Below are 22,198 nucleotides of genomic sequence, written 5' to 3' on the forward strand. Positions count from 1 at the left end.
ACTTATCCTTTAGGCTCATCGCTGAATGTAACATTAGGAGGGCAGAGGTTTGGGGTTCTTGCTTTTTGCACAAGATAGTACATTATCATATCAGCTTTTACAGGCAGCACCCATTTTTTTCCTACAGTGTTTTTATGCTGAGCAGAAAATACAACTGCTTGAGAAAAACTTCAGATGGAATTGCACAGGCACATTATCTGCAGAGGAGCAGTGGACTATTTTGTTTTAAAGCCTGGCAGAGGGCCTAGCCCTTTTTGACACTGTCCACGATTTGATTTAGTGCAGAAATATATTAGGCTCTCCCATACATACAGTATCCCACAAAAGTGAGTACACCCCTCACATTTTTGTAAATATTTAATTATATCTTTTCATGTGACAACACTGAAGAAATTACACTTTGCTACAATGTAAAGTAGTGAGTGTACAGCTTGTATACCAGTGAAAAATTTGCTGTCCACTCAAAATAACTCAACACACAGCCATTAATATCTAAACCACTGGCAACAAAAGCGAGTACATGCCTAAGAGAAAATTTAAAAATTGGACCCAATTAGCCATTTTCCCTCCCTGGTGTCATGCGATTTGTTAGTGTTAGAAGGTCTCCGGTGTGAATGGGGAGCAGGTGTGTTAAATTTGGCATCATCGCTCTCTCTCTCTCTCATACTGGTCACTGGAAGTTCAACACAGCACCTCATGGCAAATAACTCTCTGAGTATATGAAAAAAAGAATTGTTGCTCTACATAAAGATGGCCTAGGCTATAAGAAGATTGCCAAGACCCTGTAACTAGGCTGCACACTGCATCAAATTGGTCTGCATGGCTGTTGCCCCAGAAGGAAGCCTCTTCTAAAGATGATGCACAAGAAAGCCTGCAAACAGTTTGCTGAAGACAAGCAGACAAAGGAGTTAGATAACTGGAACCATGTCCTGTAAACTGATGAGACCAGGATAAATGCATTTGGTTCAGATGGTGTCAAGCGTGTGTGATGGCAATCAGGTGAAGAGTACAAAGAAAAGTGTGTCTTGCCTACAGTTAAGTATGTTGGTGGTAGTGTCATGGTCAGGGGCTGCATGAGTGCTGCCGGCACTGGGGAGCTACAGTTCATTGAGGGAACCATGAATGTCAACATAGTGACATACTGAAGCAGAGCATGATCCCCGCCCTTTGGAGACTGGGCCACAGGGCAGTATTTCAACGTAACAATCCCAAAAGAAAAACTCCAAGATGACCACTGCCTTGCTAAAGAAGCAGAGGGTAAGGGTGATGGACTGGCCAAGTATGTCTCCAGACCTAAACCCTGTTGAGCATCCTCAAACGGAAGGTGGAGGAGCGCAAGGTCTCCAACATCCACCAGCTCTGTGATGTCGTCATGGAGGAGTGGAAGAGGACAGCAAATTTACACTGTTATACAAGCTGTATGTTCACTACTTTACATTGTAGCAAAGTGTAATTTCTTCAGTGTTGTCACATGAAAAGATAATAAAATATTTACAAAAATGTGAGGGATGTACTTACTTTTATGAGATACTGTATGTCCTGCAGTGGTCATGGTCATAAGAAGATAAAGATATATTAAAACTCACTTCTTTTCTCCTTCTTCTTAAACTTTCCTTTTTTCTTGCCATGATCTTTCTCATCATCAGAGACTATGTCAGGAGGCTCATGGAGGTTGTCATGGGGAGGCGAAGGTTCTCCAGTGCGATATAGACCTGGGAATTTAGTAGGGCTAATTTCTTCAGAGCTTGGTGTACGGGCCAATCCCCCTCCATGCTCTGCCCTGCGATGTTCGCTGGGGCTACTGGTGGGGGGCAGAAAGCACTCAGTCATTCTGCCGATGACAGCCTACTGCAGGAACTGAGTGAAGGTCTCTGTTACCTGTCCATGGCACCTAAAAAGAAAAAAAACAACAAGTCAGAAAAACATTTATTGGATTTTTCTTCTATAAAAATGTCTATAACCCCAACCACTTAGGCAGGCCATAGGGGAGTTGAAAACTGAATATTCTGTCAATCAAAAAGCTAAAATGCCACATATGATTGTGCCATAGTTTGTTTATCTTTCTAAACAAAATCTAGCATGTCGGATCAGGCACTTTCGACTGCGGAAGGAAAATCACATTCCGCAGCTGGCACCCTGATTAAAAAAAAATAATAATGACCAAGAACCTTTGTTCGGTTTTCGACTTGTCTATGGCAGGCCTTAGAGGGCTCGTTTTGTTTACTGTACACTGGTATTACTGGTTACTACATTTTGAGTACTTGTGCAGTCTGCCAACACCCACTTACAAGCAGCTCTTGGTTACCTCTGATGCAAATTTCCACTGCTTTTTTATTAGTTTTCAGAAGCTGTAAAATTACATCTCATATTTTGGATGACTCACCAACACCAAAAGGCATTGGTGTGATGCAGAGTGCTGGGGGGGGGGGGCAATTGTGTGTATAAGGCAGCAGTATGATCCAGGGGGAGGGGGCAGAGAGCCGGAGCATTGTGTGTATAAGGCAGCAGTATGATCCAGGGGGAGGGGGCAGAGAGCCAGAGCATTGTGTGTATAAGGCAGCAGTGTGATCCAGGGGGAGGGGGCAGAGAGCTGGAGCATTGTGTGTATAAGGCAGCAGTATGATCCAGGGGGAGGGGGCAGAGAGCCAGAGCATTGTGTGTATAAGGCAGCAGTGTGATCCACAGGGAGGGGGCAGAGAGCCGGAGCATTGTGTGTATAAGGCATGTAAAAGTGAATGGTCTGCAGGATTCAAAATTGTAATTTCAACCTAGATCCCAGTGAGCTCATTTCTCCAACTGAAATCTGGAATAGTGATGAAAATTACATGAAGACCAACCGCTTGCTTTTATGCAGGGGACTGACTGAACACAACTGGTAGACAAAAAAAATAATTAGAAATATAGCATGTTAACTGCGCCTTTACACCATTGCATGGAAAATGCTTGCTCACAGCACCAAAAACAGCATAGAAAATATTTTCAACTATACTCATTCTTCACGTTGGTGTATTGTGTTGGGTTTCTGAAAAATCCTGCTTGACATGAATAGTCAATGGTAAAGTACTAAAAAAACAATAGCAATATGCATTTAAATAAGCTTTCTGTCATATGTTCATGGTTTCATATATATTTACAGGAAAAAAAATAAAAATAAAAAAAGTATACACATGCAAACATGGTCTTGTTGTATTTTGGTAAAATTTAACGCACTACATCAAAACAGATTTACCAATGAGTTGGTATCACAAGGCCCTATGGTGAAGGCACGCACAGGTCACTTTCAAGATACACTTAGGCTGGGCTCACACTGCCGTATGAAGTGGCTTACAGCAGGCGTCTGGTGCGTCCCTGTTCACCATTTCAGGTCTGATATAAGTCCGAGTTTTTGACGGAATACGGACCCGAAATGGACCAGGAGAAGCACAGGACTCCTGTGTGAAAACCGAGCCGGTCACAATCTGACTTGCAAATTGGATGCAGGGAGACCCACATCCAATTTGCAATAGTGTGAACCCAGCCATAAATGGATCAAAATTCGGCTGGTTCAGGCTGAATGTACTGAAGTTAAGCAATCGATCGTCTTCAGTACAATCAGCTTGTTGAATTTTTTTCATGCGATCACTGCTAGAAGCTATAGCCCCCAGCAGTGATCGTAATGGCGGGAAATCTCTCTTTGCCATACAATAAAGTGATTTTCTTTTCTTCATCCCGTGATTAAAGAAAAGAAAATAGCATAAATCTATGGCCAGCCTAAAACCTTCAAAATTGGAGGAACGAAGCACAGCATTTATCTCCTCTAATCTTATCCTTTGTTTTTAGTACTACAATACAGAAGATCTACTAAGGGCATACGTGTTAACCAACAGTATAGACTGTTCCTCTGGTTTGTAGATAACGCTTTAACATTTTCATCCTATTGTACAGTATATTGTATAGTTCTACGAAAACATAAAACATTGAACAGAAGATGAAACCTTGTAACCCAGTTCAGTACAAATGTCACATTATATTGGCTGTGTGACAAGGCCTGTGTTTAAAAACCGTATATGTATTTCAAAAAGTGTCCTTGAAAAATATAATACAATGCCTGCATCAATAGCTCTGGCATTTAGAATCAGCTAAACGTGACCTTACTGTTTGTGCCAATACAAAAGTGAACAGAAACTGCAAATACGATCTGCAGGTAACGAAAAGGTAATTTTCTGATCACGTATGAGGAATTTAAAGTGGAAAGCAGTAAAATTCTAGAATATTTCTGCAGCTGAATAAAATATGTAAAAATAAAACTTTGTAAAAGTCTATCAGTTGTCACTCGAATCTCCTATGAAGTTCCACACTCTCTGCATTTAGGGCCATGCATGTAGCGGTGTCCATGCAGCCACTGCGTATGCATCCACTTCCATAGGCCGCCTGCACGCAGCTCAGGGCAGATGCAGACACCAAGAACTTCCTGAATGCAGACTAGGTGCCAGCAATCGTTTGAATGAGGCCGGCATCAAAAGCGGTTACACTAACAAAGGGATGATAATAATCAGTTTGATCTCGCACAGCAGACTCGGAATCACTATATTCCTTGATACTCTCCGAGGTCATTTACTTACTTAAAACCAGAACTCTACCTAAGAAGAATTCATAAATAAGCTGGGGTTCTGCACAGAAATCTATTAGGTTCTGTTCTTCCGTGACTTTGACCCCGTTGGATCTTCCTAAATTCTTTATACCCTTTTCTACAATATGTTTGAGAAATCGGGATAAAAAGGAGCACAGACCATTAGCCTCATGACATTATAAAACCCACAAGTGCAATCATCTGCAGTGTCTTACAACACAGTGCCGGAGCTCATGCATACATCTCAGGATTTACAAGGAGACCTTTGTACTACATAGCTGCTAAGCAGTATTAAAAGACTACAAATCTAAAACCTTTTTTTTTTTTTTCTGGTTCAAGCTTAGTTATAGCAATGTCTTCTCAGAATCAACTTCTATCCAAGACAAAACAAAACACCTTATACAGGGACACTAGCAGTATTATGAAAATCACGGCTTTATTAGAACATTTCAGTAAATAATAAAGCCGATTTTCAGAATAGCGCTAGTGTCCCTGTCTGTATAAGGTGTTCTTGGGGATCTAGAATCCCTTTTCTTATATGCTGCTCTTCCCTTGAAGGGACCACACCTTGTATATTTATGTGAAGGTGCGACGGTACACAAAGCTGGGAGGGAACCAACTAATTGGTCATCTTCATTTAGGTTAAAGGGGTTGTAAAAGTTTTTGTTTTTTTTCTAAATAGGTTCCTTTAACCGCTTACCGACCAGCCTTCGCAGTTTTACGGCGGCAGGTCGGCTCTGCTGGACGAGATCTTGTATATCTACGTCATCTTGCCGAGCAGCCAATAGGGGGGCGCGTGCCACGGACGCCGACGCACTCGCCCGGCGCGATCACCTGCGATCGCTCGTTACAGAGCAAGAACCGGGTCCTGTCAGGGGGAGAAATGCTTGATCGTCCGTTCATACAATGTATGAACAGCGATCAGTAATTTCCCCATGTCAGGCCACCCCCCCTTCAGTTAGAACACACTCAGGGAACATACTTAACCCCTTAGACCCCTTTCACACTGGGGCGTTTTTTGGGCGTTTTTTAGGCGCTTTGGCGTTTAAAAAAAGCCTGTAAAGCGCCTGAAAGAAGCCTCATCTGCAATCCCAATGTGAAAGCCCAAGTGCTTTCAGAGGCCTTTCACACTGCCAGCGCCCGAAAAACGCTGGTAAAGCGCTGCTAAGACCCCTTTCACACTGAGGCGCTTTTCAGGCGCTTTGGCGTTAAAAAAAAAGCTTCCTCAATGGGAAGGGGGCTTTAGGAGCGGTGTATTAACCGCTCCTAAAGCGCTGCAAAGAAGCTGCATGCAGGACTTTTTTTGACGCCCTGCCAGCTCAGCGCCTCAGTGTGAAAGCACTCAGGCTTTCACATTGGGATTGCAGATGCAGCTTCTTTCAGGCGCTTTTTTTAACGCTAAGACCACTTTCACACTGGGGTGTTTTTCAGGCGCTTTAGTGTGAAAGCACTCGAGCTTTCACATTGGGATTGCAGATGCAGCTTCTTTCAGGCGTTTTACAGGCGCTTTTTTTAACGCTAAAGCGCTTGTAAAATGCCCCAGTGTGAAAGGGCCCTTACTCGCCCCCTAGTGTTAACCCCTTCCCTGCCAGTGGCATTTTTATAGTAATCAATGCATTTTTATAGCACCGATCGCTATAAAAATGCCAATGGTCCCAAAAATGTGTCAAAAGTGTCCGCCATAATGTCGCAGTACCGATAAAAATCGCCGATCGCCGCTATTACTAGTAAAAAAAATATATATATATTAATAAAAATGCCATAAAACTATCCCCTATTTTGTAAACGCTATAACTTTTCCGCAAACCAATCAATAAAGGCTTATTGTGATTTTTTTTTACGAAAAATATGTAGAAGAACACGTATCGGCCTAAACTGAGGGAAAAAAAAAAATGTTTATATATTTTTGGGGGATATTTATTATAGCAAAAAGTAAAAAATATTATTTTTTTTCAAAATTGTCGCTCTATTTTTGTTAATAGCACAAAAACTATAAACCGCAGAGGTGATTAAATACCACCAAAAGAAAGCTCTATTTGTGGGGGAAAAAAGGACGTCAATTTTGTTTGAGAGCCACATCGCACGACCGCGCAATTGTCAGTTAAAGCGATGCAGTGCCGAATCGCAAAAAGTGGCCTGGTCTTTGACCAGCAATATGGTCCGGGGCTGAAGTGGTTAAGCTAGTGCATTGTTGGTTCACTTGCCTTTTCCTTCCATTTCCCTTCTAAATGTTTTTTTTCCCTATGTCTGAATGTCTCACTTCCTGTTCCTCCTCAGTAGGCTGTTCTGGCTGACTAACCCCCAGTCAGAATGGCTCGGATGATGGGGGCAAACTTACTGAGCAGGAACAGGAAGTGAGAAATTCAGACATAGAAAAAAAACATTTAGAAGGAAAATAGAAAGAAAAAGGTAAGTGAACCAACAATGCACTAGCCTTAAAAGGAACCTATTTAGAAAATAAAAAACAAACCTTTACAACCCCTTTGACCATGCGGTGGTGATTTTTTTTTATTATATTGTTCTCAGCATGTTGATCCCTATGGCCGACACACACAGGATCCAGCCATCGGCGGCAACCCAAAACAGGGGCAAACTCGGTCTGCTCTTGCATGTACAAACGTTGGGGGGCCATCAAATTGTCAGAGTATTTTAAATTCAGTTATGTGCAGCCTAAGAGCCCGATTCAGCTACAGCCCTCTCCCTGCACCTAGGTTGTAATGATAAAATATAGTATTTCCGCAACTTAAGCTGGCCATACACCTATAGATTAGCTGCAGATTTTCTATTGTTACAGATTTCTCCATGTACGCTAAACTGTGTGGGTGGAGGAATCTCCCACTGGGCCAAGCTTCAGTATCTTGCTAGTCGGCCCCACTGGCTCTCAATCTAAACAGTGCCTGCACCCAATCAGAATGTTTAGGTATTGTGAGAGCCAGCGGGGCCGACTAGCAAGATATGGAAGCTTGGGCCAGAGATTCTTCCATCCACACATTTCAGTGTAGATGGAGGAATCGGTTCGACTTTTTCCATCTGTCCATAGAAAATCTGCAGATAATCTATAGGTGTATGGCCAGTCTTCTGCTCAGTCTAATTTTCTGTGATCTGAATATGCACAAAAGATGTGCCATGCAGTAATCTGGTGCTCCCACAAGCATGTGCAGGATACCCTTAATAATCTATGGTGCTTTTTTACCTTCTATCTATTCATTGTTTTGATAAGTATATGAACGTTCTGGTCTCTTCTAATGCAATAAGATTACTTGGTGTAGATAAATGAATCTTTTTATTTTTTTTTGGTGTATTTGTCCAAGCTGCATCTGGGCACATTGTTGTGTTTAGTATGTTTTGCTGTACTACTGCTGAACTTTGGCAACAGATGTACTGTTCATAAAAAAGTTTAATAAGCGTAAAAAAAAAAGAAAGAAAAAAAAAAAGAAGTGCTTCCTGGTACACATGTGGATCATAGTGCACTGTACTAAGTTAGACCGGAGGACAGGCTATTGATGCATTTCAGCTGAACTACAGGAATTATGTGTACTGCATACGTTGGTCCAGTTTTGCACAACATAAGCCATACATTATAAAAAAAAAACGTGTGGATGGGGTGTCTTCCTGCTTTGCTGTTGTATTCTGTAACCTTCCCCACCAGCAGAATACAATGATCAGTGTTGCTGGCTATAGCTGGCGGCACTGATCAAGTAAAAAAAACCTGGCAGGGCGATTGTACAGAAGTCGACCGAGAGATTAGATTCTGTACAACCAGCCTGCCCATAGATGGATTGAAATTTGGCCAGTCTCTGCTGAACTGGATACATTTTGATCCATCTATGGAAAGCTTAGGTATGCATATCTCACACCCGTGGGGCCACTGCAGAAACGGACGATTACTGCTAACAAAAAAAAAAATGTGTTTTCACCACAAAATATCAGACAAGCAGCTAATAAAAAAAGAAAATCTTTCCTGTTTTGTTTGAGCTGTGGTCGGACATGTGCAACAAGTATTATTGGAGGCTAACTATTGTAATGCCCGGTACGAACGATCCGATTATCGGACGAATGATCGTCCGTTTTTTTTTGTATGCTAATCTCACGTCGAATCGGACAAGTTTACTAAAGTCACGAAAAATCTCTTCCAGCTGAATAAAAAAAAATCGGAAGTGATGTCATGTGTTGTAATGCATTTGTATTGCATTTTCGAACGACAGCTGTACTGATTAAACGAAAATCATATGATCTGGCATTGTACGAAAAATATTTTCGTGCATGTCCGATAGAATAAAAATCTGATGAACTGCCCTGATCGGCTCTCGGAAGCTCTGTACTAATGATCCGATTATCGTACGATCGTTTCGAAAGCGAAATTTTTCGTACGATTTTCGGATCGTGTGTACGGTGTACGGAGATTTAGGAGGGATTAAAGAATATGTTAACCCAAAATGTCATATTCCTGATATGTGTCTGTGGTACCATGTACTTGTATTTCTTCCTTTGTGCGATATCCCTGGGGATTTGTCCTGACACCCTCCCCTGCACAGACATTTACTGCATAGTTGCTCTTCTCCGCCCCCAGGTCTTATGCACCCGAGATGAGAAAACCCAGTAGGGAACCTGATCACTTACAAAAAAAAAAAAAAGTATTTATAATGTTTTTTTTGTTTTTTTTTTACATTGTTTTTTACATGTTTTGTCTATTTTAAACTGAATGAGTTATTTTACAGGGTGATCACTTACAATCACTTAAAGCGTGACTCACCGGAATTTTTTATTTTTTTTTAATACAGCAGCTGCTGACTTTAAAAAAATGGACTCTTACCTGTCCAGATCGCCTGCGACGTCAGCAGCCGAAGCCGAGCAGTAGCCGCCATCCTCGGTGAGGGAATCGGGAAGTGAAGCGCTGCGCCGGTCCCACTGGTCCCCGCTGTGTTGTGAGCGTTTCCCAGAACACAGGAGTCTATACCAGGAAGTGGTGCAAATACATGTTATATACAGGTATCTGCACCCCCTCCCCCCGAAAGGTGTCAAATATGACACCGGAGGGGAGGGTTCCGAAAAGCGGAGGTTCACTTTTGGGTGAACCTCCGCTTTAACTTTTACACTACCTCTATATAATTGTATAGTTATATTTAAAGTACATATCCATCTTTGCATAGCATACCTAAAAATAATTAGAAAAAAAGCAAATGACTCCTAATTAACAAAGACGTTTGTGCCCCCTTTGTCCTAATCCGCTTCATGCCTTTCCCCACTCTGCTAATCTCCCTCCTTGGGAGCTTCTTGTGCTGTATTCCTACCAGTCACATCATTCTGAGGACTACAGAACCCCACACCCATATGTTCTACAGAAGAGGAGAGGGGGAAGGTTTCACGAGTCCCGTTTATATTGTCCCGATACAGTAGGGTACTGCTAATTTCAGGCTATAGGATTCCCAGTAACCAAGTTATATATTGTTGTTGCTTTGGTATACATGCAATCAATGAACATGATGGAGCACATCGTATTTTCTTCTGAAAGGCAGCAGTTAATTCAGGAATTTTTACAGGCAACAGGCTCCAAATACAAAAACGTCTTGGGTTTTGGAAATAAAATTGCTGCTACATAGCTACTGAGATGTTATCTATGTTCAGAGTACACCTTTGAAGTCTGACCAAAAAGACGTCGATGTATTTACCACAAATATTTCCTTTTTAGCTGCGATAACAGTCAGGGCAGTTATTGTTCTAACATGTAGTAAAGTAATATACATGAAGAAAGTACAACACAGTATGTAAAAACAACATTAGACATGACAACCAAGAATGACGCACGCCAGTTCTGACAAGTTCAAAAAAATACAATGGGAATCACCATCTTGCAAAGTGTATTTTCTTCTACAAATACATATTTGGTTTTACCAGTATGGACTTATTACAGAAAACAACCAGATTCCAGCTGACATGTCTGCAACAGGAAGTAAGTAAATATCTCTCCAATGGGGACACAGGCCACAAATAGAGGTTCAAACCGATTAGTTATACATCATCCAGCTAAGCTTCATGTTTTAAAGTGGGTGTAAATTCCCATGGACGATTTTTACCTATAGGTAATGTGTATGCTTACTGTATCTGCAATTTTCGAATGTAGAATGCTCTAATTTGTATATGATGTTGTTGAAAAAAAAATAAAAGAATTACTGAATAAAAAAAAAAATATATTATATATATATATATATATATATATATATATATATATATATATATATGTATGTATGTATGTATGTGTATATATATATATATATATATATATATATATATATATATATATATATATATATAATAATAATAATAATAATAATAATAATAATAGGTAAGCCCAGTTTTCTTTTCCCCTCAAAGAATAGGTGCAGGAACTCACCTCACACATCACTCCCAGCCACATCTTCCTTAAGAGGAGAGAAGTACAGCAGCACCAAATAGCTGTGAAAAGTTGATGCCTAGAACGGCGTACCACGCAAAGCGAATGGTTCAGGAACGTCTGACATGCAAAGTACAGCACAAATTTTGCACCCCCCATACCACCCTCCAGCTCTCCTCTGTTAAAATCCCCCCCTAGCCCACAAAATTCCCCTCACACAGATCTCCTCTCTGCACAAATCCCCCTCCTCAACACTCTCTCTACCCCTCCCCTTTCCATCCACAGTTCCCTCAGCTCTTCAGGAAAGTCGGCACCACGCTCTGTTGGTTCCTCCTCTAGGTCATACTCACTGCACCGACAGCACTCTATGGTCCTTTCCCACCCCACCACCTAGCCAGCCTATTAGATGAATGCCTCACCGTGACAAGGAAACAGGGTGGATAAAAATCAATAATTTTTTATTTATTTTTTATATTAATTTTTTTTTAAATCAGATTTTTCTCTATTTTGTTTTTAGTAAAAATCCATCTAAAACATAATTTTCTATTTCAGATACATTAATAATTTAGATTATTCAGCATGAAATGGGAGGTTAGTTATGTAGCATGAGGCTGTATATTCTGAAATATTTACATTTTTGGTAAACTCATTCAATTAATCCAATCGGAGATAACATGCACTGCATTGATGCATTCACACAATTTCATAGTAACCGTGAGATAAAACAAAGTTCAGGAATATTCCTTTATCCCATTGTTTTGCAAATCTATTTACATTATAAACTATATGATTGTTTGAAGAGAAATGCATCTGTACCAGGCTCCAAGTGCGAGGAAGGGAAAGCAGTAAAAATAAAAGTGAAACCTTCTAAGCAGCTTATAAACCTTGTGATCTTTCTGCACATAGCGTAAAGTGCTTCATTCCTCCTTTGAGGAGCAAAATGGTAGTAGGCTGTAAAAGAGACCCAGTTTGGGAATCATTTTAAAGAAGTTCCTCTTCCTATGTGTAAAGCAGGTATGTGTGCAAAATGCAACAAAAGGATGCAAGGCCTGGTGACCAGAATGAAACATCACGAGAAGACATGCTGTGATGAAAGGACTGTGGCTGAAGATTTTTTTATGTGGACCCAGCTGATATATTTAGTTTAAGTTCTTTTGTTTGTTTTTTCAAATATATATTGTTTATCCACTTCAGTTACTAAACATTGATGTTTAAAGTAGAGCTCCACCCTAAAGTGGAACTTCTGCTCATCGGATTCCTCCCCCCCTCCGGTGCCACAATTGGCACCTTTAGGGGAGGGGGGCCAGGATACCTGTCTGACAGGTATCCTTTCCCACTTCCGGGAGTCCGGCCACGGCGTCACCGCGGGGCTCCCTCCTCCCCTGGCCACCGGGCTAATAGAGAGGAGCGTGCACAGTAGGGTTCCCGGCGTGAAGCCGAAAAGTTCCGTCTGTTTTTTTCTGCACTAAAAATGCATGCACAGTGTTTTGCATGTATTCCAATGGCTCTAGTTCACATCATGCAGTCAGTTCCTGTGAACTAGAGCCATTGGAATACATGGAAAACACTGTGCATGCATTTTGTGCAGAAAAAAAAGCACACAGAACTGCGTCTGGTGTGAACTAGCACTTAAATCAAATCCACCCTGCTAGGATGCGCCTGTTGGGAGGAGATTGCTCCACCTGACAGGGAAACAAAGGGCTGGTCCTAAACTTGTGCCAGGTGGAGGAGCGTTTTCAAAACATCGTTGCATGCAACTCTGGCTTTGCATTATTGTAGCGTGCCCAATGTTAAGCAGTGCCCATTCGGTCACAGTGGACTTGATATCCCGCTAGGTTTTAGCAGCACACCGACGCGTGCCGGCACTTCACCTGCCCCCTCTTCCCCCAGTAAATTGAGCTGCAAAGGGCTTCTGCTTCTTCAGACTCCCTCCTCCTCCTCTTGTACTGGCCCTTGCAGCACCTAGACTTGAGTGACTCAGCAACAACTGTAGGGCGCAAGTGAGCCCTGGGTGTCCAGCATTAGTATATAGAAGCCGATAGAGAAAGTGAGCCGTGGAGAAAACTTCCTCTACCAGCTTCTGTGTTAAGTGACAGGCTTGAGAGTACATGGCGGGCGAAACTCAGTTGCTAATACCATTAGCAGTGTGTTTAAGTTTAGACAAGAGACTGAAGACATGATACAAGAGACGGCTAGAGACTGAAGACATGATACAAGAGACGGCTAGAGACTGAAGACATGATACAAGAGACGGCTAGAGACTGAAGACATGATACAAGAGACGGCTAGAGACTAAAGACATGATACAAGAGACGGCTAGAGACTAAAGACATGATACAAGAGACGGCTAGAGACTAAAGACATGATACAAGAGACGGCTAGAGACTAAAGACATGATACAAGAGACGGCTAGAGACTAAAGACATGATACAAGAGATGGTTAGAGACTGAAGACATGATACAAGAGATGGTTAGAGACTGAAGACATGATACAAGAGATGGTTAGAGACTAAAGACATGATACAAGAGATGGTTAGAGACTAAAGACATGATACAAGAGATGGTTAGAGACTAAAGACATGATACAAGAGATGGTTAGAGACTAAAGACACGATACAAGAGATGGTTAGAGACTAAAGACACGATACAAGAGATGGTTAGAGACTAAAGACACGATACAAGAGATGGTTAGAGACTGAAGACACGATACAAGAGATGGTTAGAGACTAAAGACATGATACAAGAGATGGTTAGAGACTGAAGACATGATACAAGAGATGGTTAGAGACTGAAGACATGATACAAGAGATGGTTAGAGACTGCATTTCTCTTGCACTAAGGGTGCCAATAATGGGCAACAATAAAAAAATTCATATTAATTTAAATTGATATTAATTAAAAAGTTGAATACAATACAAATATATATAAAAAATATATAAATTTTTTAAAACTGTCACTTTCGGTATCCGTTTCGGTTATCGGCCTAGTGCATTCTTCATTTTCGGTACCAAAATTTCCATTTGGTGCACCCCTAATTTAAATTTATTCAGGATGTCCCCTCTCCCTGATTTTATTTGTTATCACAATGAAAACCCTGGGGGCAGCGATTCAAGTTCACCCAGATATTTTAGGTATACCTAGCGGCCTTCGGCAACAGAAATGTGCATTGTTCGCAGGCCACCTGCTTCTCTTTCTGACCTCTCCCCTGTTTGTTCTGGACCTTCTGTGGCGATTCTGGCGTATTTCAGGTCTTGAGGTTAATTAGGAGAAGTCAGAGGCTATAATTATTAAAGTGGGAGTAAACTCCCATCTCTGACTTTTACCTACAGGCACAAACTTAATAAAAACATTGAAATGAACGGTCTGTCTTTAAAAGGGGAGTTAAACAAAAATAATTCAATTATGTTACAGAAAACAAAATTTGGGTTAGATAAGAGCTTGGCACTGAAGTACCAGTATGAAAATTCCGTGCCAAGATTTTGTTTGCTGCATCATCTGAGTTTGTAAGTCAATAGGAAACACTCTGATCCCGTCAAACTTGCAGCAGTTTTTTTTAGTCTTGTCTGTATGATTGCAGGTATGAGGTTACAAGCATGGAATGTTCTCATGTGACCCACCTAGGATTCCAAAACGGCTGTTGTAGTATTTAAACAAATCTCTTCTACATACAATTTTGGCAGAACAGGACGAGTCTAAAGATTGGCGTCACTGTTCTAAAGCTAACCATTCGGCCAGTTCAGCAGGGACCAGCTGAATTTCGATCTATGTATGTGCACAGTGGTTTAACAAAAGACTCATCTATGACCAGCTTTAACGGCTATGCAGAGCATGCATTATAAAAATATTTTTTTTTTCCGTTCAACCAGTAGGTTGAACAAAAAAAATGGGCCGATTAAGTGCCAGTTCACACTGATGCGAATTTGAGGTGTTACAAAAAGTCTAGATTCGCATGTCATCCAAAAACTCATTGTATTCAATGACAGTCGTTCACATCTGTATGTTGCGATCGCTATTCGAATGTGATGAGGCAACAAAAAGGGTCCTTTGGGAGTTTATTGAGCTGCGGTGCGATTTTGCTCTCCACAGACATCAACGGAAACCGACATGAAATTGCATCTTGTATTCAGATGTGTGTGAATACTGCTTTTACTGTGTAGATTTTTCCCACCTTGCAGAAATCGCAGCTGCGCCCAATCCCATCCAAAAATGGATTACAATCGTACTGTATTTAGCACAAATCGCAACACAAAATTGCACTGAACTCCAGCAAAAATCTTCATGAGAATCGCACCTATTCGCATTGTATAAGTGTGAACCCACAAACTGGGAGCTTACCCTGCTGTGAGAACACAATGATCGTGTTGTCTGCTGCCAGTACTGCTCACTAATTCTGTTTATTCATAACAGATACATAGTAAACTGTATTTTCTATTCTTCAGTTTGTGAATAAACAGGAAGCCTCTATAAAGAGTGTTCCCTGTTCATTCACCTGCAGTGCAGCTAAGGCTGCAGAGAAAGAACTGGGGAATCAATGTCCTCATTTTCTTTCTCGGTCTCGAAAATGAGAAACCAGGGGTGTGTTTATACCCCCCCATATTTCACTAAAGCCCCCCAACAGCCTTGCGAACAAAAAAAACATATATAAAAAAACAATTCACATGGGTGTTTTGGCCCATACTGTGAGAATGAGTGGTTTGTGCGGATGAATCCACCTGTTACTCTATGGGGATGCAGTGGCTGTACTAACACAGCCACAGCACAGGTCAGAAGCCATTGGCTCCCACTGCTGTCAATCAAATCCAGTGACACGTCAACCAGAATGCGGGGCCAAGTCCTGCTGTCTGGGTCAATGGATGCAGCAGCAGGACTTGGGAGATTGCCCGCACGAGTATTGCCAATGGAATGCGGCTCTCCATGGGGGCATCGGATGGAGAAGGAGCCAGGAGCGCAGCCAAGGGACCCCAGAAGAGGAGGATCGGGGGGCTGCTCTGTGCAAAACCCTTGCACAGAAGAGGTAATTAAAACATGTTTGTTTGTTTTATTAAAAAAAAATAATCACTTTAACCACTTCCTGCCGGCCGTAAGATTATATACGGCCGCAGTGTGGATGCCAATTGCCGGGAGGCCGTCTATATACGGCCTCCAGCCACTGGGGAGCGTGCAAGATCCACGTCCTGTCAGGGAGAGAGGAGACCGATCTGTGTCCCTTGTACATAGGGACATAGATCGGTCACCTCCCCCAGTCAGTCCCCTTCCCCCACAGTTAGAAACACTATATAGGGTACACATTTAACCCCTTCCTCACCCCCTAGTGTTAACCCCTTCCCTGCCAGTCACATTTATACAGTAATTAGTGCATATTTATAGCACTGATCGCAGTATAAATGTGAATGGTGCCAAAAATGTGTCAAGTGTCCGCCAAAATGTTGCAGTCCCAATAAAAATTGCAGATCGCCGCCATTACTAGTAAAAAAAAAAAATTATAATTCTGTCCCCTATTTTGTAGGCGCTATAACTTTTGCGCAAACCAGTCGCTTATTGCGATTTTTTTTTTTTTTTTACCAAAAATATGTAGAAGAATACGTTTTCGGCCTAGACTGAGAAAAAAAAAATTATATATATATATATATATCACACACATTTTATTTTTATTTTTATTGGGCTATTATAGCAACAAGTAAAAAATATTGAATTTCTTTTCAAAATTGTCGCTCTTTTTTTGTTTATAGCGCAAAAAATAAAAACCGCAGAGGTTATCAAATACCACCAAAAGAAAGCTGTACTTGTGGGGGGAAAAAAAAAAGGACATCAATTTTGTTTGGGAGCCACGTCGCACGACTGCGCAATTGTCAGTTAAAGCGACGCAGTGCCGGAAGCTGAAATTTCACCTGGAAAGGAGGGGGGGGTATATGTGTCCAGTAAGCAAGTGGTTAAAGGGTGAGACCCGGTTCACACTGGAGCGGCACGACTTTGGGGGCGACTCGGCAAGGCGACCTGAAGACAACTTCAGAGGCGACTTGCAAAATGACTTCTGTATTGAAGTCAATGCAAGTCGCCCCGAGTCGCCCTCAAAGTCGTAAAAGAACCTTTTGCTAAGTCGGAGCGACTTGCGTCGCTCCTATTAGAATGGTTCTATTGAATAGAGTCGCGCCAGTGTGAATTGGCTCTGAAAGTTCAAAGAAAGCAGGCAAAGCAATATTTGCTAAAAGATACTTTTGGCCTCAATATTTCACGTTCTCAAAGTTTAATTGTCCTCAAAATAAGTAACAAGGTTCTTTATCCAACCATCTCACAGATGTGGCTGGTGCTTGTATGATTAATCAGTCATACCAGTCAGACAGGTATTGGGAATCTTAACTCTTTGTCATTCTAACGCTGGGGATCCTTGGAGGAAGCGGCCCCGATTTCTATAGAAGCATTAAGAACATGGGACAATTTAATTAAAAATATACAGGGACAATACAACAGCCCCTTAATAGGAAACAACTATTCCCCCCCCCCCCCCCCCCGGGGAAAGACAATAAAATTTATTTAAAATGGACTACAGCGTCCTACTTGAGACTAAGGGACGTTATGAAGGGCAATGCCCTATGTACACAAAGTAAACTGCGTGATAGATATGGGCCCACTCCATGGGAAGTTTGGAGATATAAACAATTGCAACATTTTGTAAATACTCTCCCAAAACCTCTCCGGGGGGTGGGTGGGTTAAACGTATGGGAAAAAGTAATCGACCAAATGGGGATAGGTAGGCATGGAATTTCAACCATTTATAAGTTGTTAATGACACATTTAGATAGAGGAGCTGTGTGTCCAACAGAGAGCTGGGAATTAGAATTGAATCAACCATTACCAGAAACTATGAGAAGTAAAGTTTTAGAATATGTTCACTCTACATCTGTAGACACAAATAAAAGAAATTAACTTTAAATTGCTAATTAAGTGGTATTATGTCCCAGCAAAATTACACAGGATAAACCCTCAAGTGTCACCCCTATGTTGGAGGGAGTGTGGAGGAGTGGGAACCCATGCCCATATTTGGTGGCAGTGCCCTAAAATCCAGTTATATTGGATACAAATATTAGAATTAATTAAGGAGATCAGTGGAACCGAGATAGGCCTGGACCCTTGGAAAATGTCTGTTCCATGCGATAGCTATCCCTAAGAAGAAATACAAACGAGCAATTATCCCAATCCTATTAAAGCGAAAGCGAAAACAGTGATCCCGAAAAGATGGAAGGAAAAGCAAGCTCCGTCAATACAGGAATGGTTGAGGGAGGTAGAAAGGACAAGAAACATGGACAAGAAACATGGAAGAGGAAACATCCCAATATAAGGAACCCAACCGGGAAGAGGTTTATGTAGATTACATGAGCAGGGAAGAAAATACCTAGGGAATTTTGGCCTGTTTGGTTTAAACTAGGTGTAGTGGACTCCCCCTTCCCCGGGGGGGGGGGGGGGAGTGGTATTGGGGGGTAGGGTTTTTGTTTTTTTTCTCACGAGGAGATTTTGAGGCAAAAAGGGGATATTTTATGCCCCCCCCTAAAATAGGAGGAACAATTAAAAGGAAAAGACATGGGAAAATGAGCACAAAACACTTTAAAAAATATAGTAGGGGTAGGAGAGAGGGCTTAGTTCCCTCCCCTTCTTACCTTCGAGGTAAAAGGGGATATTTTTTTTTTGTCCCCTTAAAAAAGTAACACTTAGGAATCACAGGGAACATCTAAATGATAAGACATGGGGTAAATGCACATGGAGCACTTTAATAAAATAGCAGGGATGGGGAGGTGGGCTTAGTTCCCCCCCCCTCTCTTTTTTTTTCTCTCTCTCCCTTCTCCTTCGGGCTTCCTCTTTCTCCCTAGGGGGGAAGGTGGGTTAGAGAGGATAAAGCAAGGGTGAGGTAACTACATGAGATAAAGGGAAAGGAAAAGAGTTGGAGGATTAGGAGGTATAGGATAAACCCAGGATGTCATTGTTGTTAATTTTGTTATTTATGTACATGTAATGTTGTTGGTATTTTAAATGTGATCCTTTTCTGTGTATGTTTTTTTTTTTTTTGTTTGGAAATGTAATGTAAAGTATATTTGTATTTCTTAAAAAACGTGGAATAAAAACAAATTAAAACATTCTAACACTGGCCATACACTCTACGAAAAATCGTCTGAACGAACTTTCGAAAAACCAACGTTCGGTTGTGAGCGCAAGCGATATTGCCATCATGTAATGACTGATAAATCGTTCAGTGGACATAAATAAATAAAAAATTGTTTCGTTTTTTTTTACATATACCTAGTGCAGAAAGTTCGGACGGGAAACACATTAACCTTCCGATTTATAGTTCGTTCGGCAGAAAATTTCCAAACTTGTCCTTCGTTTTTTTCGGCTCAAAAACGTCCCAACGATTATCGATTTTGTGCCCATTAACTGTTCGAAAAACGAACAAACTATCTGAATGACCGAATTTCGGACGAATTTTCGTATAGTGTATGGCCAGCATAACTTGTATGCAAAATATTTTGCCGGCGTTAAGAACCGGTATTACTAAACGCAATACAGAAAAATACAAAATGAAATGCTATACAATTTGTAATCAGTTCTGAACCTTATACTAGCAGGCTCTGTCCACGCTTCCCAGCACCTGGCTTTATATTCCTCTCAACATCCTTTATGAGGGTGGCTACATTCTGTTTACACGGCTGCTCCTGTATGTGTGATTGTAGCCACACTCCTTAGCTTGGTCCCAACAACTACATGCCGACGCAAAACAGCACAACAAATGCTGCCCACACCACAGTATATTGATGGTAACTGACGAATGAGAGTTGTGGGCCAGCAATAATTAATTAAAATGTATGATGCACGGTATCATAGGCAGGTGCAATTTGTGTCAGAAATTGCAGAACAATGTACATGATTGAAATATATATGCACTGCTCATAACAAGACACAAGAAGGAAAAATACATCATGGGTGGTGTGCAAGGACAAAAAAAAGCAGAGAAACATAACTGTAAAAATTGTTTGTGTACACATAAAAAATAAGTGGGGCTGTTTAACATTTATCGTGGCTTGGATTCAGTTTTGGCTAAATTTAGGCTAGATTCACACTGACGCAGTGCAATTTTTGATCTGATTTTCAAGTGCAGTTGCAGTGCAACTTTATGCGATTTTGGCGTGATTTGGATACAGATGCAATTTCGTGCTGGGGAATTAAACCTGCTGGAATCATGTGACAGTAGGACAGATGAGCAAATTTAAAGTGTTTCTTTTGAAGTCTATGGCCCACAGAATCATACTGCATCGCACCATAGAAGCACAGGACCCTTTCCCAATGTCCGATCGCAGCTATGCTGCACTAATGTAATAGGCTCCATGGGAATCAATGTTACATACCTTGTCATGCAATTCAGTGCAATACAATTCAAATCTAAAATTGCATCAGTATGACCCAGGGCGTAGTGACACTGAGCTGAACAAAGCTAGCACTGAACTGTAAGACGCTGGGAGGGGACATGTCTAAATTCAGACTTCAGTGGGAACCTCGTCAGATCGTCACAGTGTCTAATGCCCGGTATACACCATCCGATTATCGGACGAATGATCGTCCGTTTTTTTTTTTTTGTATGCTTATCGCACGTCGAATCTGACGAGTTTACTAAAGTCACGAAAATTCTCGTACGGCAGAATAAAAAAAAAAATAATCGGAAGTGATGTCATGTGTTGTAATGCATTTGTATTGCATTTTCGAACGACAGCTGTACTGATTAAATGAAAATCGTACGGTCTGGCATTGTACGAAAAAAAATTCCGTGAATGTCCGATTGAATAAAATCGGATGAACTGTCCTGATCGGCTCTCGGAAGCTCTGTACCAATGATCAGATTATCGTACGATCGTTTCGAAAGCGGCATTTCTCGTACGATTTTCGGATCGTGTGTACGGGGCTTAAAACAGGGGGATACTGGTACATACAGTTCCTCATTTTCTAAAACAAATTAGGTATTCTTTACAAAATCAACTTCCCCAACAGCTTGAATAGAACATAAACAAAAAATGTGAAATAAACACACCAATTTGACTGTTTTCCTTATAAAAATTAGAACCACAGTAGTCTGTAAACCTAAATAACGTAGAAGATGAGATGTCAGGCTACATATTTCTGCAATGGACTATTACAAACAAATAACTTCCAAAAATCAAATTTTCTTAAAGCACGCCTATGCTTTGCCCATCAAGTGCAAAATAGCAGGTTTGCTTAAAGCGGTAGTAAACGGTCACTATAATAAACATAAAGTGTGGTTCCCTGCAGGGTTAGCCACCTCCATACCGGGCCTATTTTGGCACTTCTCTCCTACATGCAAAAATCATCATTTTTTTTTGCTAGAAAATGACTCAGAACCCCCAAACACTATATATTGTTTTTTTAGCAGACACCCTAGGGAATAAAATGGCGGTCATTGCAACTTTTTATCTCGCACTGTATTTGCGCAATCATTTTTCAAATGCCCATTTTTGGGGGGGGGGGAGAAACGGTTTCATGAATGAAAAAATAACAAAACAATAAAGTTAGCCCAATTATTTTGTATAATGTGAAAGATGAAGTTACGCTGAGTAAGTAGATACCCAACATGTCACGTTTTAAAATTGCGCACACTCATGGAATGGCGCCAAACTTCAGTACTTAAAAATCTCCATAGGCTAAAATAGTTGCTGGCGCTGTAATGCACGCGGCGATACCTCACATGTGTGGTTTAAACAGCGTTTACATATGTGGATGGGACTTATGTGTGTGGTCGCTTCTGAGCGCGAGCTACTGGGAATAAAAAAGCGCGAGCTACTGGGAATAAAAAAGCGCGAGCTACTGGGAATAGGGGCGTTTAAAAAAATATATATTATTTTATTTTTTATTTTACTTAATTTATTTTTACACTTTTTTTTTTGATCACTTTTATTCCTATTACAAGGAATGTAAACATCCCTTGTAATAGGAATGTGTGTGACAGGTACTCTTTATGGAGAGATGCAGGGTCAATAAGACCCCACATCTCTCCTCCAGGCTGGAAAGCATGAGATCAAGAAAAAATAAATTCATGGATCTCATGCTTTCAGCCGCGATTGCGGCTTTGTTTACATTCTGGTATCCGGGCGTGACGTCATAACATCGCGCCCGGGGCTCCGACAATCATAGAGATGACCGGT

General features: G+C 41.2%; 1 protein-coding gene across 2 annotated transcripts in view; it reads right to left on the reverse strand.

Annotated features, from left to right (window-relative positions):
• The window catches only part of RALBP1 (ralA binding protein 1), a 67,511-nt gene that overhangs the window by 42,918 nt on the left and 2,395 nt on the right, over positions 1-22,198 (reverse strand). For both annotated transcript variants that reach the window (XM_040353963.1, XM_040353962.1), the window contains exon 2: positions 1,587-1,891. In XM_040353963.1, coding sequence (XP_040209897.1) covers positions 1,587-1,830 — 244 coding nt within the window. In that variant the 5' untranslated portion in view covers positions 1,831-1,891. The remainder of the gene's footprint in view (positions 1-1,586; positions 1,892-22,198) is intronic.

The sequence above is a fragment of the Rana temporaria genome, chromosome 5, assembly GCF_905171775.1.
Source record: "Rana temporaria chromosome 5, aRanTem1.1, whole genome shotgun sequence".
NCBI classification, from domain to species: domain Eukaryota; kingdom Metazoa; phylum Chordata; class Amphibia; order Anura; family Ranidae; genus Rana; species Rana temporaria.